Source organism: Centroberyx affinis, unplaced genomic scaffold (genome assembly GCF_046629955.1).
Source record: "Centroberyx affinis isolate AG114_WGS23_722 - 3 ecotype Tasmania unplaced genomic scaffold, CSIRO-AGI_Caff_v1 ptg010099l_1, whole genome shotgun sequence".
Lineage (NCBI taxonomy): Eukaryota > Metazoa > Chordata > Actinopteri > Beryciformes > Berycidae > Centroberyx > Centroberyx affinis.
Genome location: NW_027284735.1, coordinates 283,346 through 299,711, shown reverse-complemented (window position 1 = coordinate 299,711; position 16,366 = coordinate 283,346). Strand labels below are relative to the sequence as shown.

The 16,366-nt window shown below is 44.3% G+C and overlaps 1 protein-coding gene across 1 annotated transcript; it reads right to left on the bottom strand.

Moving 5' to 3' along the window:
• Positions 1-6,598: 6,598 nt before the first annotated feature.
• Positions 6,599-14,231, bottom strand: spry4 (sprouty homolog 4 (Drosophila)). The gene is made up of 2 exons (XM_071514823.1): positions 14,056-14,231; positions 6,599-11,183 (listed from the first exon to the last, which is right to left on the bottom strand). The coding sequence occupies exon 2, from the start codon at positions 11,142-11,144 to the stop codon at positions 9,963-9,965; it is 1,182 nt and encodes a 393-aa protein (XP_071370924.1). The 5' UTR covers positions 11,145-11,183; positions 14,056-14,231; the 3' UTR covers positions 6,599-9,962.
• Between the last annotated feature and the right edge of the window lie 2,135 nt (positions 14,232-16,366).

Sequence of the window (16,366 nt, the reverse complement as noted above, 5' to 3'; positions counted from 1 at the left end):
ATCTGAATGAGAGCGAGATTTGTGTGTGTGTGTGTGTGTGTGTGTGTGTGTGTGTGTGTGTGTGTGTGTGCGCGTGCGTGCGTGTGTGTGTGCATGCGTGTGCATGCGTGTGTGTGTGTGTTTTCCCTTTGAGAGGAGGATCTGAAAGGAATGCAACTGTTCCTTTACACATGTCCACCCCCCTAAGGCAGCCAGAGGGCCCGTTGAAAACAGACACGCATCCATGACACACACACACACACACACACACACACACACACACACACACACACACACACAGAGGTTGTGGAATGGAAGGAAGTATCAAACTACACCGGCAGAATACTTATCAAGACTGAGGAGCAAAGCTGCCCATTAAGATTCCAGACTCTCACTGCTTAACTTCTGCAATAGGAAAAAGAATAGAATAGAATAGAATAGAATAGGTATTACAAGTTAAACAGCAGGATACCACATTTTAAGACTTCAACTATGCAAATATGTTACTCCAATGCACTGTGAAAATGGTTTATGGTGAACTTTTCTCTCCCAAAGCTGTAAACCTGAGAACCAAAACTGTAATCAAGCACCTGAAGTTCATTGTCAATAAGAGGAAGTTTAAACTCTGTTTGTCTAAACTTTTAAGACCAGTTACAAGCAAAAAATATACTGTTGTCTTCAGAAAATCAAGTGGAAAAGAATGTCCCCCTTGATTTTGAGAGGTTGGATGAAACGTGGCTTGGTAGGTAAAAACTGCTTTATTCTCCATTTCTCCATAAGCTGAGCCTATCACTACAGCAGGCAGCGGTGACAGTGTGGTATAGCGGGCAGAAGTTGCAATAGAAAACAGTTCTGTGGCTGGTATGGCGGAGGCCTTGGTGTGCTGAAGGCTGGCGGTGCCTGGTGATAAGAGGCTGTGGCCTGGATGGCCTCTCTGAGGGGAAATGATGCAAGACAGTAGCTCTTTGTTTAGTGGCGCTGCTTGGTCCCGTGCCAGTGGCTCCGCTGAATGAAATGGACTGGTTGGCTTGCTTGCTGGCTGGCTGGCTGACTGGCTACAGGGTGGACAGGCTGACTGACTGGCTGACTTGCTGGTAGGCAGGCAACTGCGGCACTGAAAAATTGTGGCTAATCTCTCTTTTCTCTCCTCTTCTTCTTTCTGTCTTTCTGCCTCTCTCGCCTCCCCGGGCTTAAAGGAACAGTTTAGGTTTTTAAAGAAGCCATGAACTGGGAATCAGTCCAGTACAAAGCTCCTGCACCCCTGCTTTGGTTTTTGACATATTGGAAGTGAAAATTGTTAGGATTTCCTGGTAGTTTAAATCAATGGAGCTGAAATGAAAGTCTTTGAAAAACTGTGTTTATGATATTTTTTTTAATGTCTATATAGTTATAGTTATGTTTTGAAAAAGTTTGGAAACTGTTGTATTCTTGCAAGGTGCTACATTTTAGTTTTGGATTTTAGTCCCACTGACTCTCATCAGCATTGCTAACATAGTGTCCTTCCATATCTCTGTGAATTTTGGATGGACTGAAATGACTCACAAATGATATTAAATCAGGCAGGCTTCTCAAAATCCTGAACAACCCCTTCAGTACTCCCTCCCCCCTCTTTCCTCCCCGCTCTCCTCCCCTGACTGTCCCAGCAGCACCCGCTCCGCTCCTCTCCGCTCCGCTCTGCTCTCTCTACCACTTCCACCGTGTTGAAATGTGTGTTTTTCCTGCAGCTGAAGCCGTCCTGTCACACTTAGGTTCATTTTACTCTTGAATTCCACAGAGGAAAGAGAGAGCGAGAGGGAGAGAGGAAGAGATACTGTGTGTGTTTGTACATCTGTGTGTGTGTGTGTGTGTGTGTGTGTGTGTGTGGTGGTGGGGGGCGGGGGGGGAGTGACATGATTTTGCAATCTGCAGGTCTAGATGTCAGGGTTCCATTTCCAAACAGCGTGCACTTGCCATTTCCGCCCCATATGAGCGTGCATTCCTGCAGACCTGCACAGGATCCCATGGGGGAAGAGCATTATGACTGCCCCCCCACAACCCCCCACCCCCCCAACTCACACACACACACATACAAACACGCACACACACACACACAACCCCCACCCCACCCTCCGTCCCCTCCAGCTCCCACAGCACACAAATCATCTGCAGGCAAACCAATGCTGGATTCTCAGTCCACAGCATATGAAGAGGGTCTCTTTCCAAAAAATGCTATATTTCTATTCTGGTAAAATAAAAGATGTAAGTAAAAGATTGAAGATGATTGATAAAAGGCTATATAAATAAACAAACATGAACTCAAACGTGGCTAATAGTGTCAGGATTATGCAATAGTGAGTGGTGCGTTCATACCAGCAATCATTTTGTCATCAAGTGTCACATTTTTTGAAAGGCGGATATTTCATCCTGCATCTTTGCATGTCATTTTTTTTTTTTTTTTTAGCAAGAACTCACTGGGTATTGCCAGTTCTGCACTGTCACAGATTTAAGGGTTTGATTCCCATGAGGGGGTCACCCATATTAAAAAAAAAATCTCAAAAATCTCTCTGCATTCATAGATTGAGTGCTGTAAAATAGAGAGAGAGAGGGGGGAAAGCAGGGTGAAGCGAAGAGGGGATAGGGGGTGTGGGGTGTGGGGGGGTTGGGATTTGGTTGAGCGCTACACCAGATGTGAAAATGACTTTTGCAATATGTCATCTAAACAGCAAACTGCGGGGGGATTTACTTGAGCTAACTTGAAGTGCAAAAGCGCTGGAAAAGTTAAAATTATGGTCCGCCTCTTGAAAATCTCAAACGGGCTCAGAGACCAGCTGAAGGGAAATATCACTCAGTTTTGGAATTCGCATTTGGTTTTCCCATGGCCTCGGACATGATTATAACACATGCCAAATCGCAGATCCATGCTTCAATTTCGGCGGTTTGCCCGTTTAAAGTGATATCTTAGGTCAAATCTATTTACAGCGATACGGTGAGTGAGCGGTACGAGTTTTGCCAGTTGTGAGACGCCGCAGATAAGGAGACAAACAGGAGATGGGTCAAGCCAGATTGTGTCGCTGCAAGTTGCACCTGATGATCCCTTTGTCCTTTGTTATGACAACGCAACCGCATCTGCTGGCTTTTCAGTGGGACTTAGTGTAGTGGTGGCACAGTCAGACACACACACACACACACACACACACTGGGTCACATGTGTCCTGACTGGAACAAAGTCCCATCCAGCCTGAGGGCCAGTGACACACTTTTACAGAAAAAAAAAAAAACGACCCCTCTCCTCTCTTCCTCTCTCTCTCTCTCTCTCTCTCTCTCTCTCTCTCTCTCTCTCTTTCTCGCTCTCCCTCTCTCTCTCTCTCTTTCTCTCTCTCTCTCTCTCCCTCTCTCTCTCTCTCTCTCTCTCTCTCCCCTCTCTTATAAAAGGATACGGAGCAGATATGCAACAAAATTAATTTCACCATAATACACCAATTCTCTGCTTTGGACATGACTATATTGTATTTGTGCCTATCTCCATGTGCAATAAATTATCAGCACAACAGAAAAGCTTTGCCATAACAAAAGGTGGTGTGTGTGTGTGTGTGTGTGTGTGTATGTGTGTGCACGTGTGTGCAGGGTGTGACGACCTTATTCTCAACACTGTGTACCGATCTTTGCGGATGAAGCAAAGCACAAACATGCCACAGCAGCAGTCTAACCGAGAAATACTGGCTCTCTCCATACAGTCAACACACTTCCTTGGCACAGTAACACACTGCTTTGCCTTGTAAAGAAAAAAAAAGACAGTGAAGACGTACACTACCAGTCAAAGGTGTGGACACACACATTTTTCTTTATTGTTTTTTTTACTATTTTTCACATTTTAGAATAATAGTAAAGACCTCAAAACTATGAAAATACACAAATGGAATTATGCAGTGACCAAAAAACGTGTTAAACAAATCAAAACTATCTTATATTTTAGATTCTTTAAAGTAGCCGGCCTTTGCCTTGATGGAAAGGCAAAGGCTTTGGAAAGAAATTCACACATAGGCATCAATTTCACTATTTATATTTGTCTAAGAAACAAATTTCAAGCATTTAAGCATAAGCCTTTAGATCAAAATGGCTTTAAGAGAATGAAAAACATAGTACATTCAATCAGGTGTGTCCAAACTTTTGACTGGTAGTGTGCAGCATAAGTAAAACAACAAGTAAAAACATTTCCAAATGTGAGTGTCTGACCTTTCCTGTGACAGTCTGAACATTTCTGGCGCTTGTTGCTTTGTCCTGTGTGGTAAACCCCGACCTTTTTGGTACCTCAGCAGGCCAAACCGCACCATAAAAACTATTTGCATATACTTCTTTGACCCGGGACTGGTTCCTGTGTGAAACCAGCCCGGTGTACTGTAGCTGATAATAGCTGGTTTCTCCTCCACCTGCCTGCGCTGAAGCTTCCTGTGTTGATGATATGTATGTGGCCTGGTGGGGTGGGGATGACAATGTAGGTGTGGAGGAAGTCAAATGCAGGTGTTTGTGTGTGTGTGTGTGTGTGTGTGTGTGTGTGTGTGTGTGTGCGGTGTCCCAGGTGGGTGCTGACAGACCGGCAGGTAAACAGGCAGGTTGGTCTCTGATCTCACCTGTTGGAACAGACACAGCAACGCCTGCAGGCCTTCTGCAGCGGAAGGAAGCTCTTTATATGATGCTGGAAGGGCAGGTCAACTCCGCAGCCAGTCTGCTCTCTTCTTTTCTCTTCTTTTTCTTTTCTTTTCTCTCTCTTTTTTCTCATTGGTTTTCTCTTCTCCTCTAGTCTTTCCTTGTTTTTTTCTTCTCTACTTTTGTCTTCTCTTGCCTTCCCTGCTCATTGCTCTTCTCCTCTCCTCTTTTGTTCCTCTTTTGTTCCTCTTCTCTTCTCTTCTCTTCTCTTCTCTTCTCTTCTCTTCTCTTCTCTTCTCTTCTCTTTGCGTCCTTTCTTGCCTTCTCTTCTCTTTCCTTTCTGTCTCTTCTTGGAATTTTTCTCTTCTCTTTTCCCTTCACAACTTCACTTTCCTCCTCTCCATTCTTTCCTCCTCTCGACCTCACTCATGTTCTATCTTCTGTTATCTCCTCTCTTCTCTTTCCTGCGCTTCTTTTCTCCACCCGACCCCCCCATCTGCCCCCCCCCCCCCCCCCCACACACACACACACAGGCACACACTATGTTGTTCATTCGCTCTCTTCTCTGCTCCCAGGTGCGCTCAGGTAAACACCCAGGAAACAAGCGTAGAGGAGAAGGAGGAGGGCAGGAGGGGAGGAAGAACGCCTGGGGGTAACAGCAGCACAGGTGGGCCGGGAGGGGCGGGGTGGCGGGGGGGTAGGTGTGTGTGTGTGTGTGTGTATGTGTGTGTTAGAGAGAGATTTTCTGTGTGTGTTTCAGCTTCATAAGGAGGTGCCTGGGAGAGAAAGGAATGTTACACATCCAGATATAACAGACCACCCCTATAAACATGAAGGGAGTCAGTTTAACCTACAAGTCAAACACACACACACACACACACACACACACACACACACACTCCCCCCTCACTCCAGCCCACTGACACGTGCACAAACATGCACACACACATGCACACACACGCAAGCTTAGACTCTGACATGAAGACGACAATTTCATTTAGATCATTTCTAAAAGCATGTATTCAGTTCATTCTACGACACACACACACACACACACACACACACACACACACACACACACACATACACACACACACACTACCTATCAAGCATGGACTCTGATATAATACTGGCCTCGGGAATGCCGGTCTCATGTTACACTGTAGAGAGGAAATCTGAATTATTTGCTGTAACTTATGTAATGTTTTCTTTCCGGAAAACGGTTAAGGTCAAGCTGCTTTATTTGGCCTGCGCCGGCCTGTGGCCTACCACTGTTTTATAGAGAAATGATACAGTGGGACGCAGGAAGGGGAGGCAGAGCACCTCAGGAAGTTGAACTATTCATGTGAAACGAGGACAGTCGTTAAATGTTCTCATACAGCATGATTAACAGTTTTAATTTGGAAGCCGAGAGAGCTAAGTGTGCTTTAACCAGTTTGAACGGCGTCTTCCCCATAGTGGTGCGATTAATAAAGCCTAGTTTATTGTATTTCCTTAACTAAGTGGCATCCACACACATTCTGGTGATTCTGAGTGTGAACAGAAGTAGCTAGATACTTTTTACACTATATTAAGATCATAAAATCTTGAAAAACATATTTTCAGTTTGAAAGTGTGCTCATTGCAGGGCCAAAGTAAGTTTTACTTCTGACTTACCTGCGTCAGAAGAGTGTAAATTTGACTTAGAGATACACAACATTTAGAGACTTTCCATTCATATCTAGTATAAAATGTAAATAATTCACATTTGGTCATGGTCATCAGCAATGTGTTTTGACATAGGAAGTGTATTTGCATCCAAAAATCCACTTAATGTTTCTCTACGTCCAAGTCTGTGACATTCTGAAGAGTTAGGTGCATGGTGCGTGTGCATGTGTGTGTGTGTGTGTGTGTGTGTGTGCGTGTGTGTGTGTTATCAAAGTATGTAGAATTGAGTCGATGCCCAGTTTCATGTAGGATTGAATCTTCACACAAAAGTAACGACACGACAGCCTGGTATATTTAACAATATATATTTCCATTGTCAATGTACATTCCGTTTCGACATAAGCTTTCTTCACAAACAAAAAGTTGGCATCTAAATAAATACTATATAAAATAGAACTTCAAAATAAATATATCTATAAAGGGAACCTTTTATATGAGAGATTTTTTTCTTTTTGTTATATCTAAAACAAAACAAAAGCACAGATCTCGTTTCTTAATCCCCAACATTGACATTGCAAAGGCAGAAAGGAATGGAGTAGCGTCACCCAGCTGTTTGAGACTTTTTCTCTTGTTTGGGTCGAAAATAAAAATCAGTGCCCGAAAAATGAGCTACACAAAAAGGGGAGGGGTGTGTAAAAGTCACAGCATTCTAGCAAAAAAAAAAAAAAAAAGGGTTCATCATCATCATCATCATCATCATCATCATCGAGTTGTCATTGTTGGTGATTATTCCTTTAACAGGCTATAGCGAGCACATGGTAAAAGTATAAAGCTAACATGAAGCGAAGAACGTTACTCATACGGAGCGAAAAATAGAGGGGGAAAAGGCAGAGAATCGAAAAAGTCCACTAGTGAACAAGATGGCATACAAGTTGAGAGAAAGAGAGAGAGAGAAGGGGAGAAAAAAAAACAGTGAAAAAGAAGGAGAGAGAGAGAGAGAGACACACACATTCTCTTTCTTTCCCCCCTCTGTGGTATGACAAGTTTATGCACAGCAGCTGTGTTTGTCAATCAAGGCCAGGGGTATTTGTTGGACAACTTTGGGGAGGAAGGAGGGAAGAAGAAGAAGAAGAAGGAGGAAAAAAAAAGAACGAAGAAGAAAAAAAAAAGGGGGGGGGGGGGAGAGCTGAGACACTGAGCGGTAACAGCAGGAAATGGGTTGATCCGGATAGGGGCAGATTGTGTTCCCTCTGTGGATTCAATGAGTCCACAGTCTTTAGGGCTCAGGGAGGAACCAGGGAATTAGCTTAGCCTCTCGACTGCTAATGAGCCATGGATAGCATAAACAGTAGGATTTTTTTTCTTTTTTTTTTTATTGCCGGGCACACTTTTCTAAATCAAGTGCTTGTGATAGAAAGACCTGTCTTCTTTTTTTTCTTCCTCCTCTTTTTTTACCCCTTTTCCCAAAAACCTTCCTCTCGCCACCCGCTCCCTCTTTTCTTTTCAGCCCGACTCGTAAAACCTCAAAAACATCTTATTCTTACCCTCAAAATATATATCTAATATATTCTCTATATATTTTGTACTGAATCGTAGTTATAATGTACCATGCAATCTTTCAAGGACATTTAAAAGTCTCTTCTAAAGAACACAAATGTTGTGAAACTATTTACAGCAAATAACATTTCACCTGCATAGCTCTATTTCTAAATATATTGTCAAAACATTTGTGATTTTTCCCCCGACTCCCCCCCCCCTACACATACTAGGCCTTTGCCTAGTCACACAATCATTCTCAGTTTTGGCACCTTTCTCTCAGACTGAATTGCTAATTTTTGAAAATATTGCCTCATACATTCAAGACTAAGGACAGTGTTTTTTTTTCTTCTCCTGTGTGATATCAGCTTTGTGCAACAAGACGAGTACAGGTATGAGCAAGTTAGGGGCCCTAATGAAAGTTAAGGGTCCGATGGGAAAGAAAGGTGTACGCTATGGAGCAACAAAGACAGTCTCCCTTTATGCCAAACAGAAAAGGCCATCTGTATTAAAGGGCAGCATGCCTTTAAGAACCAACTGCCGTCAACTCCATTTGGCAAGAGCGCATAACAACTGTGATCACTCAGACAGCGAAGACATGCTATGCTAGCTTCCTTTGGCAAAGTCCTAAGAACGTCATGCAAGCCACAAAAATAGACTTTAAGAATAAAAGATAGACTATCTGACAAACTAACTCAGCTATGCAGCATAATGATTAGAATTTAATGAAGACGTTGGTGTTGGTGTTTGTGTGTGTGTTAGTGTGTGTGTGTGTGTGTGTGTGTGTAGGGCGGTTGGGGTGTGTGGACTAAATGTAAGTTCACGATAAAGTAAGGTGAGATAAACTTAGCCGTGGTGGTTAATACTGTGCTTTAGTCCATCCTTTAAGGGGTTTGCGTCTTCTTAAAAAGGTTGTGCAAGTGGCAGGTTTGATTTTGACTAAGGCTGGCTAGATACATACACAACAACAACAACAACTTTGCAATGCCTTCTCCCCTCTGCTTCTCTCTCTCTCTCTCTCTCTCTTTGCCTTCTTGTGCAAAGAGGAAGTAGACCAGGCTCTTAGGCAGTTTTGAAATCAACACGCTATAGGCCAAGTTCTATAGAGGATTACTGTAACAGTCCCTGAGAAGGTTGGGTGTACTTGTTTTTTTTTTTTATACATTTCTCTACGACACATCGACTTCTAGCACGGTGGGTAACCATTAGACTAGAGCATGCAGGTCATGACATGCATTACCTCTGAGGTGATTGGTGAAAGTTAACAGCATTCAAAATTTTTTAGAATGTCTGGTTTTTGCCCCCAAACAGGAAACATTATCTCTGTCTCACTCTCTTTCTCACTCTTACACACTGTGTCAGAGTGAGAGTGAGAACTGTGGGCGATAACTATTATTTCAGAGCCTCAAAACGTTTTGTTTTTAGAAACTCCTCCGTGGAGTTAAAAACGTAGAGATAAAATGTTAGCAACGCCAAGCTAGCATCGTCAAGCTATAAGAGGAAGACTGGCGACACTAAAGGATGGTGATCATCATAATAGTGGAGAGAGTGAGGGAGTAAGTGGTAGTTTCACTCCTACAGCGGCCTATCATAAAGCCGCTGTATAGGTAATCACTTGTTTGCATGTTTGTTTGTTCAAACAGAGGGACACTGGGCTGTGCTTTTGGGGGAGGAGGGGGTGGGGAGGTGGGGGGGGGGTGTACAGACTTCTCTCCATCATATAACTTCTATGTTATTAGAGGATCAGCAACCAGCTTCTGGTTAGTTACCATGACAAAATTAGCTGAGAAATACAGAGCAGCAGAGAGGGACAATGACTTTGTGCCTTCGCCCATCTTCGAAAACAACGAGAACACCAGTCCCACAATCCAGTCTCTTCTTCTTCTTCTTGTGTCACTATTACAAAAGAAAAATCTCTGATGGCCTGTTAGCCATTCCTACTGGCAGCTGACCCGATCCCTCTCAGATCAGGCCCGTTCCCATCATCCACCTGTTCAAACATAGGTGACGAAGCCATTTAAGTACCTTTGTTTTACATAAGTCATCTTCCAGCAGATTAAGGGGGTAGTTTAAGGGGTTGGTTTTGGATTGTCCTATCCATCGAGAGCGAGCAAGTCCTGTATCGTCCTGTCCATTTTTTATTCAACAAGGCCACTGCCAGCCAGTTCGGTCCGGTATCATGACCCCTGCTGCTGCTGCTTCTCTAGCGTCCCGACCTTTGCTTCCACGCCTCCGTTTTTACACCCGGCGACACCCGCGCCGCCCTGCGAGTTCTTGCAGCGGCAGCCGGGCCTGCTGACGTTGTCGTAGCACTTCTGTCCCAGTTTGGCCAGGCCCGTGGCCGGCAGGTAGCACACCAGGCAGGGCAGGACGAGGGAAAGGGCGGCCATGAAGGACCAGCGCGCGCAGCAGTTGGCCTGGGAGCAGGAGCAGGGCTTGTCGGCGCAGGAGCCCTCGTCGTCCTCGTCCTCGGTGCAGTGGTAGAAGATCCCTTTGACCAGGCACATGCAGGTGGCTGTATCCACCAGGCTCTGGGCAGAGCACAGGCACTCCTGGTTGCAGACCCAGCAGGAGGGCAGGGTCCTGGGGAGCGTACACTCCGTGCAGCGGCACTTCCCGCAGTGCTCGCAAAGAAGGAGGTGCTTCTTCTCGGCCGGGGAGGAAGGGATGAGCGCCGACCCCTGCTGGCCGGCGGAGCACACGCCTCCTCCCGCGGTCATCTTTGCCGACTTGAGGTCCAGCGATTTAGAGGAGGAGGAGCAGGAGGAGGCGGAAGAGGAGGAGGAGGAGGAGGTGAGGACTTTAGGGTCGGAGGAGGCGAGGCAGCCCGGGGTTCGGGTGGTGATGGTGCTGACAGAACCCTGGTGGGGGTGCAGGTTCGGGTGCTGGTCCACCGTCGGGGTGGGCGCAGCGTGGTCCAGCAGCCTCTGGTCGGACGAGGTGCTGCTGCTACTGCTGATGGAGCTGGGCCTCCCGCTGAACGAGATCCAAGGGTGGGTGGTGGTGTCCTGGTGAGGGTGCGGCTCACACCGGCCCTGCTGGTGGTGCTGGTGTTGGTGATTATGGTGATGGTTGTGGTTCGCTCCCAGAAAGGCCTCCTGATTCTGGCCAAGCCACGTGATTCTGCGGTTCACATTCTTCTGACTCGGCGGCTGCTGGGAGACGACGGCGGGACTGTCGATGTAGTCGTTCTCCACGTGCGAGGACCTCATCTGGTCGATAGGGTAGATGGTGAGCGGGTGCTGCAGGCGGCCGTAGGGCACCCGACTGTCCAGTAAGGGCTGGGATATGAGGGAGGAGGACACTCCGGGGATGTGGTGGGGAACCCTGGACTCCATGTGTAGGCTGGTGCCCTGCATACAGCAGCACTCTGGACTCTAAAGTAGCATCTAGCAATACTACAGAGACAGAAAAAGAGACAGACACAAGAGAGATAGTTAGGACTGGCTGCATTTTCTGCTTTTTTCATTTTCATTCTTTTATCTTTTCACCCCTGAGGTCTTAAACTTTCCACAAAGTATCATAAAAGTCGCCATAAAAAATAAGAAGAGCGAGAGAGGAGAAATCCAGAGATTCAGAGCATTTTACGTCAAGTTAAGAAAACACAAAACTGTCCAGAGTACAACACCATCTGCAGCTGCCCGTCTAATTTTGACACGACAGGTTAGCTATGTAGAACTGAGTATAGGAGAGTGTGAGTATAGAAACCAGCTGTCGTAACTAATTTATCTCCGACCAAACCAAGGGAGCCACGTTGAGATGGAAACCTCCGTCAGTTTGAATGATGCCTGACTTGCAGTGAGAATTAAAGGTCTTCTAAACATATGCAACCTCATGATCACACGCATTAACATTTTTTTTGGAAGGGTCGGTTTTTAAAATGTCTTTTTTCCTCTCAATGGCAATATTACAGTTCTCTAGTGCTTTGATCTCTTTTACATTGACACTGTTGATAATTGACCAGTACTTTGTCTCACTATGTTACCACTAAAACTAGAATTTGCCCTCACTAATGTGGCATTTTGATATGACTAACAAATCATACAATAACCATCAATGAACAGATCACTACCGAAGATCACTAAATTTCACATAAATGCCTTGGAAAAGCACATAATACTGACACATATCACACTTGGTTTAGTTTTCCAAGGCAAATATTAAAACCTAACACCCAAAAGCAGACTCTCAACGGGAATCTTTCTTTCTCCAGGCTAGGACTCTGCTAAATCTGAATTCAGAGTATCCAAACGATCTTGATTTTTAGACTGAATACCAACAGGGTCTCAAACCTCCTCCATTCTAACTTTGACATTAGAACAATAGAAGTTGGGCTCCCATAGCCTCCCTTCTAAAGAGCAGGGAGCACCAGAGAGCAGGGCTTGCATGCAAAAGACTCAAAGATGCAAAACAAGGCAGAGGAAAGAGAGGAGAAGGTTGCCAGAAAAGGGACTTCAAGACAGCCAAAGAAAATCAAGTCTTCTCTAGGCCTATATAATGACATATAATAATAGAACAGTTATTAGCCTACCATACATCCACTAACATTATTTCACCTATAATGTTATCTATTGTAAATAATATCTGTTGATGTATGAACAGATTTCTGTGTTACAGGAGAGATGCCTTAGAACGAGTTCAGAGAAAAAGACAAATCATAGAGAGCTTGTGAATGAAAATGTTTCGTGGGCTCAGATTTTTGTGAATGAAAGCTGCTGGCTGCACACAATGTCGCGAGCATGAATCAATGGGCTCCAGTCATTATGAGCCTGAATGAAAACGGTTTCATCCATTTCATCAATGACCGCTTGGCAGCAGGCAAGACCTAACCTACTTTACAGAAAACAAAAAGATGATTGAAGACAAACGGCGCAGCGCAACCGACATTTCCACTGACCCATATCGACGGTGTTTAGTTACGCTGCTGCAGAGAAATTGCACAAAACTCATGAACACACCGATATAGCTGTTTAGAAAGATCATAGACTACATCGTGGTTTTTCAACTTAATGCAAGGCAGTCTTTCTGGGGGAATTTTTTAGCCTCAAAGGACCAAAAAACGGTCGGCTTGTTTTACTACCCTGACGACTGATTATCCTTTTATTAAAAAAATATGCCAATACCCGACACACTGTTCTATTTTATTGGATGTTTGACCGTCAGATCGTGCTTATGTCCCTTTCCCCAGATTTGCAAAAGCCCTGTTGAGAAACCTGTTGCGACATTGCTGGCACGGATACAAAACGCTTGTGATCGTCAAATCTAGACCATTAGAATGAGCTCCAAGCCGGAACTGTGTGTGCGTGTGTGTGCATGTGTGTGTATATGTGTGTGTGTGTGTGTGTGTGCGCGCGTGTGTGTGTGTATGTGTGTCCCTCCCTTCAATATGTGAATGGACTGAGTCATAAAAACCGGAGGCGGCCGCTCGGCATACTTAAATAGCATGTTTATATAGGCATTGTAACCATGTAGGCTATTCAAAACCTCACTTATAATATGCATACATTAATAAAAGTAGAGGCAAACCTTGATTAAAAAAGAAATGGTACACTGTGTGCCAACAGCTATAGGCTGCAGTTTAGATCGGCGGCAGGGATTTTAAATGCGTAGTTTGATGCGTAAACCGTGACATTATCGATCATGACTACCAGAAGAGGCTGTATAAAGGAGAATTATGATGAAAGTGGCTGGATAAAATAGCTGAAAAAAGCCTAGGCCTAATAGCAAAAACACCTGACACAACCAACATGGTGTGCCAACCAGGCGAGCGCTGCAGAGAGAGAGGGGAAGAGACACGCAACCAGCCGAGATATAATATGTAGCTACGGTATATACAGTGTGAATGGAGATAGAGATAGACATGGTGGTCTGTTTCGTTGCCTTCTATCGCAACAGCGCCTTTTAAAAAGCCATAAATAACGGTGCGATAGATGTTGAAATATGTATCTAGTGTCAAAAAACAGGCATTTCGAACAAGTTACGCTTTAAAACGCGAGACTGTTTCCCTCCCTGCGCCCTCAACCTTGCTTTTGGTAAAATATCGGTGGTTAAATATTGACTCAAAGTGCAAACACGGGTCGGGGAAACAGCTTGTTGCAAGGGAGAGAGAGTTGCAAGAGAGCGTTTTCATGCCTGTGGTCCAGTGAATTGAGAGGAACAGCCAGGCGTAAGAGACTGAACAGACCCGAAGCCGCTCGGTTTATGCAGCCACACGCTTAAAGTTACAAACGTTTCACAATCACAAAAAATACCCCAAAGGTGATAACTTACTGTGTTTTCAGACTAAAAATCTCATTTCTTCGTTGCGCACGACGTTTGCGCGTAGGCTATTAGTCCAATCCAAGTGAGAGAATAGGTCCCCAAACGCTGGAAATAAGATAAGTCCAAATGCTGGAAATAAGATAAGGTGAAGCCAACGGAGAGCAATTCTCCAGCACTATTCTCCACTCGCTGGTGCGTAAAAGGCGACTGCGGTTGTGGACGCAGGGTTTTGGATATGATGTTGCAACCACCGAGGGGGAGGGAAATGAGTTTTTATGAATGGGAGGGTAAAGGAAAGGAAAAAGGACGGCACTGCGCAGATGCCTCGGTTTTTTTGTGAATGGGAGGGCAGAGCGACTCGGGAGGGCTGAAATGCGGAGGTTACATTTTTATGAATGGGGAGGACTCCGAATGGCATTGCGCATGCGCGATGCCGAGATTTTTATGAATGGGAAGAAATGGCGAAAGGAGGGGGTGCGGGGGTAACGGGGGGCTTTTTTTGATCACAAGGGCAATGTCAGGCCTGATTTACATGAATGAGTCGCCTCGCCGGCTGTGGTGCCACTCATGCTTTATTTAGGCCAATTGATTTATTTATCTGTGCATTCACCCATTCATGCTTCCTGCTACATGGTAAAGGAGAAATGATTACACTGAGGGATATGATGGTGGCATGGTGTAATGGATGGGAGGGAAGAGAGAGAGAGAGACAAAGAGAGAGAGAGAGAGAGAGAGATAACGGATGTGAGTGGGCTAAACCTGTAATGAATCCATTTACTTAATATTCTATCCAATGGGTCCCATGAAAATCAACTGTAGCAATCCTGTAATATATTTTAGAAGGGTTAAACACCGAATACCCCAGCAAAACTATAAGTTCCTAAAGGGATATTACAGGTGATACCCAGGAGATAAAAAAAATACACTAAATAAACTCACTATAAACTGTTTTTTCCTTATATGTTCGTCAAGGATATGACCATTCTTAAAAATAGAAAATCTTCCGGATCACATGCCTCAACTAGATTAGGCTAAAACCATCGCCTGCCTTTTGCGTCCCTATTCTATCTAAAGCCATTTATTGCGAACAAGGACATGCCCTTCCTTCCTCTGCAACAATGTGAGGTATGACTAGAGCTCCTGTTAGTGGTAGTGTAAAAAAAAAAAAGAAAGAAGAAGAGGAGGAGGTGGGGGGTGGTTATAACGCCTACTCTGAAACGCAAACCAGCATGAGGGCAGGCAGGATTCACAAAAGGACAGGATGTTGTTGATTTGTACCGAAACCACACGGAGGAAATGAGTGTGAATTTCCTTTCTCTGACATCCCAGTGTGCGCTGCCCTGCCCCCAGCTTGGGGCTTTTAACCAGTCAAAGGTTAACAGTCGCCCCATTAGCACACGTCGCCATGGCAACCACTACACCTCCAAATTGGTATTATTGTTTTGGAGAGAGAGAGAGAGAGAGAGAGAGAGAGAGAAAGAGGGATATTTGTATTTAGATACTTCGACAATCTGTCAATAAAGTGATGTGAGCTGAATTCAGTTGAATTGAAGTGAGAGAGCAAATGTAAAATCACTATAATATTCCTATAATACTCCTATAATATTTTATAGTGAGTCTGTGGTGCTTAATAGTGAGTTTATAGTGACCTTATTGTACTTTATGGTATTTTCTATCTCCTTTGGTATCGCTATAATATTCTAATAATATTCCTATAGTATTCCTATAAGGACTTAAAGTGAGTCTGCTCAGTAATGAGTTTATCTATAATAATATGCCTATAATATACCTATAATAGGCACTTATATTGAGGTACTCAATAGTGACTTTATTGCATGTTATATCCTTTATCTCCTGTGGTATTACTATAATATTTTCTGTGGTATATTTTTTGACCTGTATTAGCTGCATGCTATTTTAAAGTTTCCGTGTGATTTTTGTATAGTCCTTCTTCTAAAATCTATTATAGTTCTTTGTCATAAGGGACAATATGTGCTGTAGACCTTGTACTTAGCCTTTACTATTGTTTTAATTAAGCTATATGTTACTGATTTCATGGTTTTACTGTTTGTCTGCAGGCATCTTTTCAAAACAAAAAAAATACAAAAAAAGAACCTCGGTGAATTATAAAAGAATGAGGAGCTTTCATAGTGGTCTAGCAAATATGTAAGGGTTCTCTCTCTCTCTCTTTCCTCTTTCTCCCATTTCTATCTCTCTCTCTCCCTCTCTCTCACACACACACACACACATACAGAGGGACACACAGACACACAGATACTGCAGAGTTTTGTCTGCAGCTGTGTGGCTTGCAGGCATGGCC